The sequence below is a fragment of the Zonotrichia leucophrys genome, chromosome 1 (genome assembly GCF_028769735.1).
Source record: "Zonotrichia leucophrys gambelii isolate GWCS_2022_RI chromosome 1, RI_Zleu_2.0, whole genome shotgun sequence".
Classification (NCBI taxonomy): Eukaryota; Metazoa; Chordata; class Aves; order Passeriformes; family Passerellidae; genus Zonotrichia; species Zonotrichia leucophrys.
The window spans coordinates 95,132,057-95,143,996 of record NC_088169.1 but is presented as its reverse complement, the minus strand read 5'-3'; the positions used below and the strand labels follow the sequence as shown (position 1 = coordinate 95,143,996).

At 59.0% G+C, this 11,940-nt stretch overlaps 1 protein-coding gene across 6 annotated transcripts; it reads left to right on the top strand.

Annotated features, from left to right (window-relative positions):
- The first annotated feature begins 410 nt into the window (after window positions 1–410).
- On the top strand, window positions 411–11,681 carry IFFO1 (intermediate filament family orphan 1). 6 transcript variants are annotated; one of them, XM_064723268.1, is made up of 9 exons: window positions 411–1,305; window positions 6,024–6,084; window positions 6,168–6,263; window positions 6,490–6,630; window positions 7,544–7,728; window positions 8,208–8,316; window positions 9,017–9,109; window positions 9,300–9,430; window positions 9,999–11,681. In XM_064723268.1, exons 1-9 carry the CDS (start codon window positions 617–619, stop codon window positions 10,099–10,101), a joined length of 1,608 nt encoding a protein of 535 aa, XP_064579338.1. In that variant the 5' UTR covers window positions 411–616; the 3' UTR covers window positions 10,102–11,681. The 6 variants fall into 6 exon arrangements, with proteins under 6 accessions (XP_064579338.1, XP_064579329.1, XP_064579319.1 ...); XM_064723259.1 differs by having other exon boundaries at window positions 412–1,305; window positions 9,014–9,109; XM_064723249.1 differs by having other exon boundaries at window positions 415–1,305; window positions 8,208–8,328.
- The last annotated feature ends 259 nt before the right edge of the window (window positions 11,682–11,940 follow it).

Here is an 11,940-nt window from a genome sequence, read left to right as displayed (position 1 = left end):
CTGAGAGGCTCCTCCATCCACACACCTCCTCTGCCCGCTGGCTCGCCATTGTCCAGCGGCAGCTGCCCGTGGGCGGGTGGCGGGCACAGGGCTGTCGGGGGGGGCTCCAGAGAGGATAACGAGAGGCTTTGGGGCGCAGAGGCGAAGTTATGCCTTCTTTAAGGCGGGCAGCTCTGGGAAAGCACTAAATTCTACGAAAAAAAAGAATAAAATATTAAAAAGAAGGGAGAAGCACACTTTGTTGCGGCTGGGCCAGTTACGGAAATCGGTAACAGGCGGGGCTTCAGCTAGCGGTGCCGGAGAGAGACTTCCCTCCGGGAATCCTGCTGGCCCAGGCCGCGTCCCTTCGCCCCGGGGCGCCCCGAAACCCTCCGGGAGGCCGGGCCGCCCCTCGGCGGGGGGAGAGACGGGGCCGGCAGAGGAAAGGGAGGTTCTGCCGCGTCCCCTCGCCTGCTCGCTCCGCCCGGGCCGGCGGCGGGGAGCGGGCGGGAGCGGGGGCGGCTCTCGGTGCCCGCCGCCGCCGCATCCCCGCCGCAGCGGAAGCCGCGCCCCCGCCGCCGGGGCCGGCCGGGCGCATCCCCCCGCCCGGCGCTCCCCGCCCCGTCCCGCCGCCGCCATGAACCCGCTCTTCGGCCCCAACCTCTTCCTCCTGCCGCAGGAGCAGCAGGGGCTGGCGGGCCCCGAGCTGCCGCCGCCGCCGCCGCCCGCCGCCGAGCCCCTGGGCGGGGAGCCGCCCGCCGGCCCCTTCCCCGCGCCGCCCGCCGCCATGGCCCTCCGCAACGACCTGGGCTCCAACATCAGCGTCCTCAAGACGCTGAACCTGCGGTTCCGCTGCTTCCTGGCCAAGGTCCACGAGCTGGAGCGGCGCAACCGGCAGCTGGAGAAGCAGCTGCAGCAGGCGCTGGAGGAGGGGGCGGGCGGCCGCGGCCGCGGACCCCCGCGCCGGGACCAGGCGGTGCAGACCGGCTTCGTGGGTCCCATCCGCACCCTGGGGCTGGGGCTGGCGCCGGGGCTGGGGCTGGGCTCGGCCCGGGCGCTGGGGTCCCCCGGCTCCCGCCCCGGGGGTCCCGGCCAGCCCGTCGCCTACTCCGCCGGCTCCCGCTTCATGCCCGGCACCATCTGGTCCTTCTCGCAAGCGCGGCGGCTCGGCCCGGGGCCCGAGACCACCCTGGTGCAGGGACCCGGCGTCTCCTGGGTCCACCCCGACGGCGTGGGCGTGCAGATCGACACCATCACCCCCGAGATCCGAGCCCTCTACAACGTGCTGGCCAAGGTGAAGAGGGAGCGCGACGAGTACAAGCGCAGGTGAGAAGGGGCGGCCGGGGGACCGAGACTGTCGCTGCAGGGCTCTGCCCGGTGGGAGATGTGAGGGGGAAGCAGGGAGGGAAGGCGAAGGAGAAGTCCTGGCCGGACTTCTCGGGAGCACGGGCTGCAGGCAGCACGGGGAAAATGTGGAGCCCTGAAAGCCTTTGTTTGTGCCTGGGTCTCCTCCCTTGGCACCCTGGTGTGCGAACCCTCTCGGGATGTTCCTTGAGCCTTTTTCCATCTTACCAACCTGGCATGAGGGACTAGAAATGCTTTTCCAGGCAGGGAAGCCAAGGGGATCTGGAAATGCTCAGGGAGGAGGAGAACCTGAAAGTAGGTGAGGAAGGTGGACATGCAGCAGCGAGCGGGTTTGGATTGGAGAAGGCTGCTGGGAAGGAAAGAGTTCTCTGGATGTGTCGGAAGGTGTCGGGAAGCCCCTCAGCAGGGTGGCCGGCCTCTCCTAGGCCCTTTCCCTCGCCAGCACTCTCCAGCTGGCCCCTCGGCAGCAGAGAGCCGAGGCAGGACACCCCACTCCTCGGGGGCTTTCCTCCCGACCCAAAATAGCTGTGGCTTGGCATGTGCCTTGGAGAAGGGTGAAGCAGAATGCAGAGCTAATCTCTTGGCCGGTTCTTCTTTCCTGAGCAGGGTGGCCGCGGCTCCCTTTGTGTCAGGCCGGTTCCCGAGGCTGCTCCCGGATCCGCACGTAGGATGAGCTCAGGCTGGGCTAGCGTGGCGGGGTCGGGGCGAGAGCGGCGCTGTGGCTGCCACCACCCGAGCCACTGCTCTGGGCTTTTCAGAAGTCACGCTGTGACGCTTTAGAAGCAGTTAGGAAGTTTGTGATTCCACACCCAGCTCCCCACGGGAGCTGTGCCACCGACCCGCTCTGCATGGCCACAGCTCCAGTGGCAGGATCGGGGCTGGGGTCCAAGATGACACCTTATGCTTTTGGCTTTATAAGGCTTAGGCTGAGCAAACTTTCCTGCCAGATGCTCCAAAGGCACTGAGCAAGGCACATGGAAAGGAAGAGTTGGCATTTCTTCTTTCCCACCAAGTGCTGCATGTATCTAAGGCCTTTTATTATCAAGCCAGTGGTCAGGCTCCTTCTCCAGAGGGGAGCAGCGCTCCTTGCATTGCACTTTCAGATCAGAGAGTGGGAAGCTGGAGCCAGTTTTTTGGCCAGGAAGGCTTGAGCCTCAAAGTGGGTCAGCCAGAGGGGACCAAGTTGGGTTTGTTGGTGCTGCTGAAACTTTGGGAGAAGGGAGAGCTGAGCAGGGTTGTCCTGCTCTGGCAAGTGAGCTGCAGGGAAGGCAGCAGAGGGTGAGATGGGGGGGCACCACAAGCTGCTGTGAGCCAATGTTATTGGTGGGATCTATTTTTGGAGTGTGTTACCAGGAGCTGGGGCAAAGCAGACCCCACCCCCAGACCCTATCCAGCACTAGGAACTTCGTGACGGGTACAGCCAGGTCCCAAACAGGGGAATGGGACAGAAGGATTCCATTTCCACACCCTTCTCCATGCTGGGGGCTGACACCAACATCCCTTGGGAGCTGAGAGTTCCCTGCCACGGTGGGCTGTGGTCTGCCATGGGGACAGTGCAGCTGGTGCCATGCCTTTGCCACCTGCCTGGAGACAGATGGAAAGGCCATATTAACACAGGACTTCCCAGTTCTCCTACTCATGGCTTGGGGGCTGGAGCTTGTGCTTTTTTCAGGACAGCATTGCTGCTGTGCACCCCACTGCACTTGGAGCAGTGCAGCAGGAGCTTCTCTCTGGATACACAGGGCCTGGAATTCAAGTCAGGGATCCAGGAGGGCTGTGGGGGCTGTAGGGAGGGGTGAGAATAGTTGCAGCAGCAGGAGAGAGGCTCACAGGAGCTGCACTTGGGAGGAGCAGACTGAAATTAGATGGCCTGGATAGGGGCAAAGGGTGCCTGTGAGTATCACACAGACCTGCTAAGTGCTGGGGATCTGGGAGTCTCATCACGTTTGTGCTGTCTGCTACACCTACTACTTGTAGTCACAAGTAGTTCTAATCCTGGGTGTTGCAAGGATACCCTGGAGGTGTGGAGTGAGCAGTGCTACAACACAGTGTGTTAGAGTCACAGAATGGTTTGAGTTGGAGAAGACCTTTAGGGGTTACCCAGTCCTGTCTCCCTGCTGTGAGGTTTCACTAGATCAGGTTGCTCAAAGTGCTGACCTTGAACATTTCCCCTCATGGGCCATCCACAACTTCTCTGGGCAGCCTGCTCCAGTGTCTCACCACCATAATGAAAAATTGAAAATTGTTCCTTATGTCCAATCTAAACTTACCTTCTTTCAGTTTAAAACCTTCACCTCTTGTCACTGCAGGCAAAAGGTCTGGTACAAAGTCTCTCCATCATTCTTGTAAGCCCCCTTGTTTACTAAAATGCTTCAAGAAGGTTTTTTGTTGTTGTAATTTCCCTCTGAGGAGCTGTGCCAGGCTGCAGGGCCATCCCCGTTGAGGTGAGCTCCAGCATAGTTCAGACGTGGCAGGAGGGGGATAAGTGGAGCCTCAGCCTCGAGCAGCCCAAATCCCAGGTGTGCACTGACCCTGCAGGATGGGCTAAAGCACCCCAGTGCCTGTGGCAGTGAGCAGGACTTAAAGGATGGGGGGATTGTTGATTTTTCTCAGTGAACTTGTTGAAGGGACACACCTGGCAGGGACAGCACTGCATCTTTCCACATCCCTGGCTTTGGGAGAGCTGTCCCCTAGCTGGCAGGGAGATGGTCAGCTCTGCGTGCAGCTGGGCCCCTCCTGCCCTCGCTGTGGCTGTGCAGCAGTGCAGGAGCACCCCCTGTCCCCCTGGCACACGGGTGGCCGTGGGGCTGTGCGGGGCAGCCTTGCTTCCAGCTGGCAGCGACCTGCGGCGGCTGCGGGCGCAATGCTGCAGGCAGGTTATTATTAGGAGTGGTGCATTGCAGGAGGGAGCAGGGCAGAAGGAGCCAGGCAGGAGAGGAGGGAGAGAGGTTTGCAGTGGATGGGTGCATGGATTTGTCCCTGGTGGGGTGAATTGCTGTTTTCTCCTGCCTTCTGAGCCGGTGTGTATGTGACCTGCACTCTCTTCCACAGCGTTGGTGTGAAATGAGCTCTTACCAGGATTTGCAGCTCTGCCTTAGGTCCCCAGTGAGTCTGGGATATATAGGGACCCAGAGGGAGGCGGGGACCAAAAAAGAGGCAGTGCCATACCAAGGAAGATGCTGAAATTGTTTTATTCTGGTGGAAGGCGTTTTTGTCCCTGGGGAGGGAGGCTTTGTTTGAGCGGTTCCCATATAAGGGCAATTCTACCTTTTAACTTTCTCCTTTCTTTTCCCTTCATCTCTCTTTCCCCAAAGGGATAGGAACACTCTTTGATTCCCCTTCTGAAGCTGTAGTATGGATCCAATACCAGCACAGGAGTGCACACTTTTGTCCTTGTTTGAGTAAGGAGCAGCACTGCTAGCTTTAAGAGCTCAGAAATTCACAAGCCAGGGCTCTCCCACGTCGTCAGATTGTCCAGATACCCCGAGATAACAAATGTGAGGGCTTTTCATATGATTTCTGGCCTCCTAGACCTTAAGATTTATTGTTCAGACTTGGTGTGGGTAAGTGAGAGGAGAGACTTTTCACATCCTTGTGCAGAGTCGCAGTGTCTGTGTTGGTGCTTGCAGGCACTAAATAGAAACCAGACCTCGCAGCACCAGGAAGAGCCCAGCTCTGGTTGCTATCCCAGAGTGATCTCGCTTTCTCAGAAAAATCTGGCTCTCCCAGAAGAGCCAGGAGCTGGGTAAGAATGCAGCAGCCCTGCCCCACGCCGCACAGCAGCACTTCCCAGCCCCCTGCTCGATGGGATCATCATTTAGCCAAGGGCAGCACGGCCTGATGGCCTCCCAACAGACCGTGGGCCGGGCCAACACTGCAGCGAGACCCAAGAGGTTGAGCTCATGCCCTGAAATGTAATATAATAACTGCTAGGGGATGTGTCTTTGCACAGCAAGGCTGGGCGCCTTGCTGCTCCGCTTTTTGCAAAGCTGCAGAGCCCAGTACCCACGGACAGCCCAGCATGAAGTGGCACAATCCGTCCTGCTCCCTTGTGGGATGACACAGTGTTCTTTAATCCAACCTGGTACGCAGCAATGGAGCCAAGGACTCTTGTGGCCCTGCCCTCTGCACTGGGACAGGCAGAGGAGCAGCCCTTGGTGCACATGGTGGTCACTCTCACTGTGGGGTGGTTCTGTGTCAGGATCAGGGTTTGTGCTGCTGGACAGCCTGAGCCGCAGTGCCACAGACACACAGACGTGGTCACAGAAGTGCTGCAGATGGGGGCAACTCCCCAGTCCATCTGCAGAGCTGTTGTGAGGGCTGGAGCTGCTGTGGCCCAGGGCTGTGGGGCTCAGGGCAGAGGCCGATGGCTGTGAGGGGCCGTGGGTGTGCGGCTCAGCTGCCGGCAGAGCCTGCGGTCGGTGTCCCCAGCTCCCCCCAGCGCAGGGCAGGCCCTGGTGGGTGGGACAGCATTTGTGGCTGGGGGGACGATGGGCTTGGCAGCTGCCATGGCCCGAAAACAAGAGGCCATGCATTCCTGGGCACGTTCTCCTTCCCGGGCTGGTGCTGTGGTCCCCCCTCTCGGATGGCTGTGGGGTGAGCAGCTGCCGCTCCGTGCTCTCCCTCTGGCAGCCAGCGAGGCGAGGCCGATGGGATCTGAGCAGCGTTTGTCTCCCTAGATGGGAAGAGGAGTACACGGTGCGTGTGCAGCTTCAGGACCGGGTGGCTGAGCTGCAGGAGGTGAGCCTGGCTGTTCCCCCTGCCCTGCGCCCCTGATGCCCCACACTGGTGCTGATTTGCACGTCTCTCTCACCCTGGCACAGGAAGCCCAGGAGGCTGAAGCTTGCCAGGAGGAGCTGGCCATGAAGGTGGAGCAGCTCAAGGCAGAGCTTGTTGTCTTCAAGGGACTGATGAGCAATGTGAGCCCCCAATCCCTCTCCAACCCCACAGCAGTGTCCTGTGCACGTGGTGTGACTGTGTGGAAAAGCAGTTCCATCCAGCACTGGCAGGGTTGGTCTGGGGCACAGCGAGCAAAGCAGGGAGGAGGGAGCAGTCCTGCATGAGAGGGAGCGTGGGGGCACCGATTGCCATCTGTCTTGCCTAATATTCCTCCCTTGTCCCCTTCCTGTGGTGCCGTGGGTCCAGAACATCACGGAGCTGGACACCAAGATCCAGGAGAAGGCCATGAAGGTGGACATGGACATCTGCCGTCGCATCGACATCACTGCCAAGCTGTGTGACGTGGCACAGCAGCGGAACTGCGAGGACATGATCAAGATGTTTCAGGTGAGGAGCGCCCGCTGCTGCTCCCGACTCAGCCACCAGCTCTGGGGAGGAGAGATCCCAAAGGAGGAGGTAGAAGAGACAACACCAGCCCCCTGCTAGGGGAGGTGCTTGGTCACCCTCGCCCTTGCTCCTTCTGGTCCCCTGATTTCTGTCTCTCTCGGGAGGACCAGGCAAAAGGGCACAGAGTGGAGGTGGAATGCTCCAGATGTTGCTTTGGACATCAAGAGTCCCCTCACCCTCTTGCTGACCTGTTGTGTTGGGCCCCGGGGACCCCCCAGTGCTAGGGGAGCAGCTGCAGGAGGGAGACAAGTTGCTTGAGTGTCTGTCTCTAACTCCATCTCTCTCCTTTCCCTTCCCCTCTCCGTCATCTTCTCTCTGTCTCTCTTCTCTGTCTCTGTCTCTTTTCTCTTTCTGGATGTTGCTGCTTTTCTGTCTCGCTCTTTGTCCCTACAGAAGCAACTGGTTAGTTCCATTCAGTTGAGAAATTTTAAAAATTTTAAACTTTCTTTTAAAAAGGTCGGCCTATAAATATTGACATGTTTCACCTTTTTCAGACTGTCTCTTTTTTCCTGTTTCTGTCACTGTGTTTCCCTGTCTCTGGACTGGGGTGGTGGGTGATTTGAGTTTTTCTGCAGTAAAACCACATTGTTTTTTTCCTCATCAAATTCATAGATTCCATCTTTAGTTGCTTAGTTTTAATTTTAGAAAATGCTAAAACCATGTTTTATCCATTGCACCCATCTTTAACCTGATCATAACAAGCCCATCTCTCTCTCTCTCCTCTCTCTTTTCTTCCTTCCTTTCTTTCTGTCTTTCTCTCTCTCCCTGCCTTTCTGTCCCTCCACCATTCCTTTCCCCTCCATCTCCTGCCCACTCCCTGCTCCTGCCCTCGGACCCGGCCTCGTTTCTGTAGTCTCTGCACTTGTCTCCCGTTAAGGTCCCAGCCTCGGTGGGGCGGAAGCGGGAGCGCAGGCAGGTCAGCGACGAGGACACCTCGCTGTCGGAGAGCGATGCCTCCCGGAAGCCCGACGAGGAGGAGGAGGACGAGACCACGGCCATGAGTATCAATGAGGAAATGCAGAGGATGCTGAACCAGCTGTGAGTGCGGCTGCTGCGCACCTCTGCCCGTGCTGTGCAGCCAGGCTCCAGCACCAGGCTCCCTGCTGGCCTGGGATGGGGAGGGCAGGGGTGCTCTGTGCCTTTCCTTCCCGGGTGAGGGCCAGATGAGAGATGCTGCTGTGGAGAGTGGTCACCTGTGCTCTGTGGCACAGTGGGACTGTGACTCCCTGGGAGACCTGAGCCCACCTATGCCAAGAGTGGGAGCTGGTCCAGCTCCTCTCCTTTTGCTCCCTGTCCTGCCTTTGGGAATCTGTGCCTGGATTTGCTCGGGCTCCTGACCATAAAGCCAGCCCCTTCCCCATCAGCTGTTGGGTTTGGGCACACCTGAGTTCTCCCTGACCAGACCCCCAAGAGCTGCAGCCCTGCCCGTGAGCGGGTGCAAGGCTTTGGCACTGACACAGCCCCCTGCCTGCTGTGCTCTCCTGCTGGGTGCTGATGTGCTGTTCCCTTGTGCCCAGGAGGGAATATGACTTTGAGGACGACTGTGACAGCCTCACGTGGGAGGAGACAGAAGAAACGCTGCTCCTCTGGGAGGACTTCTCTGGATACGCCATTGCAGCCGCAGAGGTGCAGGGGGAGGTAACGGCGGTGTCGGGACCCTGAGCTCTCCTTGGGTTGGGACGCTCGATCCTGCCTGAGCCTGGGCAGATGCTCTCTCAAAGACCAGATTTCAGCCCCTTTGCCTTTGCAGGCCTGTATACGATGCTTTCCTGCCTTTTCTGCATGAATACATCACAGCGTCCCTGTCAAGGTCTCCTTTTCAGAGACAGGGACCTGTAGCCTGAGGGGTGTGCTGAGGGTGGGGTGCACACATGTGGGGAGAGCCACAGCCCATCCAGAACAGAACACTTCTGCCTGGACTGCTCTCTGGTGATCCTTGCTCACGTTCACCAGCCCACCTACCCAATGTGCAGCAAAACTGCCCGAAGAGGGGCCTTGGTGTCTGGCCAAAGCCCTTGTCATCCCAAATCTTTGGCCCTTGCCAGTCCCCTGGGGATGGATCATGCTCAGGAATGGTCTCCAGATCTTCAGTGCAACGCTGGGCTTGTTTGGGTTGATGTGGTCACTGCCCAGTGTGGCGAGTCCTGAGTCTCTCAAGTCCATGTTGACAGGACTGACTCCTGTCTTATTTGTACTACACTGTATATATTTCTTCCTCTTTTCCCGGTGCTGCCAATTCTTTCTCTGATTTGTCTCTCTCTTGCCTTTGGTTCCTCATGTTGGACGCTTCCCTGCCTCTAAACCTGCTGTCTGCTCTCCTCAGCAGCAGGATGACAGCCTGGAGAAGGTGATCAAGGACACAGAGTCACTGTTCAAGAGCCGTGAGAAGGAGTACCAGGAAACCATCGACCAAATAGAGGTGGGAGAAGGAGGAAGTGGGGGAGCCATGGCACAGAGGGGTGTGAAATAGGGGAGTGGGTCCCTGGGGGAGGGAGGCACAATGCTGGAGCAGGTCACTGGTAATGTGGGTGACAGCCCTTGGTCTGGCCATGCCCGCTGCCCTGCACCACATGCCCTGGAATCATCTCTGCACCGTTTCCCTTGAGCAGCTGGAACTGGCCACAGCCAAAAATGACATGAACCGGCACCTGCATGAGTACATGGAGATGTGCAGCATGAAGCGAGGCTTGGATGTGCAGATGGAGACTTGCCGGCGGCTCATCACCCAGTCTGGGGACAGGTGAGCTCCAGCAGGGACACCCAGGCTCTGGGTCTGAAGACTGGGTAGTGGTGAGAGGGAGCTGAAGGACATGGCAGAGCTCCTGCCCTGCCCTCATGTGCTGTGGGGAGAGGGCAGTTCCCAGAGGCTGCTGAACGCCTGGCTGGCCTCCACACAGCTCGTGGTGCTGCCCCTGCGCAAGGCAGGAGACACACAGGAGTCACTTCTGCACATGATGCCAGACCCCTGCCGTGGAGAGAGGAGCTGCCTCTGTGCAGTCCCCAAAGGCCTGTGGAGCCAGGATGGCTCCAGGCTGGGGACCCCTGTGGTGGACTTCCACAGACCCCTGGCCTTACACACCTTGTCAGGTTCCTGCTCTGGGCAGGCCCCTCCAGCATCTCCCCCAGCTCTGCTTCATGCTCTGGAATGGTGTCCTCTGGAACACCCTCCCAGCACCCGGGGATTCCTGCAGACACACACAAGCCCAAAGGGGCACTTCAGCTTCTGTCCTTCTTACCCCACACCAAACTGAGTCCTTTCCCTCCCCCTGGGCGATGCCGTGACTGCTGCCCTTTACTGTTCTGTGCAGAAAGTCTCCTGCCTTCACCCCGACCTCCAACAGCGAGTCAGCCCCGAATGAGGAGAGCGAGGAGTCCGACCGTGATCCCCCCAGCGATGCTTCCATCAGATAATGAGGGGAGGCCCGGCTCCCTCGGACCCCCTTCCTGGCACGGGGTTGCCTAAGTCACACCTGGGAGAGACTGTCAGGGACGTGGAACTGCTGGTAAACGTCTGTCGCCCAGGCTCACTCCTGTTTTGGGGTGCTTGGCAGACCCCACACACCCCCTCACCGGATACCCTGCTCATGGGAATAGCTAGATAGACCTGAGGGTCCTTGCCCGGGCTGCTCCGCCTTCAGCCCCTTCTCCATTCCCTTTCCCTGCTTTGGGTAAGCTGTGGTTCGGGCAGGGAGGTTCCAAACCTGCCACAGTGGCGTTCTGCAGGACGTGTTCCCAGGCGCCCCAGACCCACCTCCTCCAGCCTCCGTCCTGGTACACCTGCCCTGCCCTCCCTGCCCTCCCTGCGCTTCACGGAGCCAACGCGAGCCGTACCTCCCTGCAAACTGGACCTGACACTGGTGCCAACTGGACCGAGCCCGGGGCTCTCCCTGCCCTTGCTGCTGGCCGGGCACCCGGCTGGCACTGCCCACGCCGAGCCGGGCACCCCGAGCCTCCCAGGCCTTCTCGGGGGCGGGGAACGAGTCCCGCTCACTGTGCACTTTGCTTTGCTCACGTCTGTGTTACGCGGGCGAGGTCATTAAATGGGACGATTTCCTTTTCTACAGCTTCGCCGGGTGTGGCCTCTCCTGTGCTGCCGCGGGGCTTGAGAGGGGGCTGTGGTCTCTCAGACCCCAAGCCCCCATCAGTGGGTCTCCCCGTGGTGGATGGGACAGTGGTGAGATCCCTGTTCTAAAATCCACTGGCCCTCAACAGGCCCTGGTGCTGCATGGGCTGCCTTGTTTTTAACCTGGAGCATCATCAATGCAGAGGCTGAAGGATTGAAAATGGAACTGATCCTGGCTTGTGAACATCCTCCTGTTTCCTGGCCTCTTCTGCCACACCAGGGCCTCCCAGAGCACCTTCCTGCCTGCCCTCAGTCCCATATCCCACCTCAGTGTAACCGCAGTGGGGATCCCCTGTCACACCATCTCCTGTGGCATCTTCCTGGCTGGCTCCTCCAGTGATGGTGACGGGAGGCTGGGGCCTGGCAGGGTGTAAGGAGGGAGAGAGCAGCCTTCAGAGAGGCAGTGTGATGCAGTGTGATCACTGAGAAGTGGACACAGCCTGCACAGCCAAGGCAGGTGAAGCTCTGAAGAAAAAATGCTTCCCACTAAAGGTACTGAAGGGAGGAGAAAGCACATGGCAGTAGAGTTTTTGGATCATCTCTAGGATTATGTATGGAAGATAAAATGGGGGCTGAGGGATGCAGGAGTTTCTCTCTGTAGAAGTGGCTGAGTGGCTGATGCTGCTGGGTGCTTGAGCTGGGAGTGCTGTGGCATCCATCCATGCACCACAGCACAGTGTCGGTGTTGGGCAGGGTGAGCTGCCCTGCCTGTGCCTGCCCCGTGTGTTAAGGCATGTGTTGGCATTCCAGCAGGGGCTGAGCTGCCTAGAGCAGGCAGGGAGGCGAGTCCCTGCAAATGGCAGAAGAATTGAGCAGGAAACGGGAAATCAGGGCGCAGGTGGAGCCCTGCTGGTGGTGGGGAATGGCAGTTCCTCAGCCTGTGGTCTGCTGCAGCTCCTGACTGCCATCTTATCTTGCAGGAAGTTGGGAAAGTGTTTCACAGGAGCAGCAGGGCGCTGGGAAGCAGCAGAAGCCCTGGCTGCCTGTGGGTGTGTGGGTAGATGGGAAGTGCGTGCCTCAGTGCCTGCCATGGCACTCACCTCTATGCCACCTTGTTAACTGTTTCCATTTCTTTCCCTTTTCCCTCTTTATTTTTCTACCTAAAAGAGCTAAAGCCAGAGGAAATA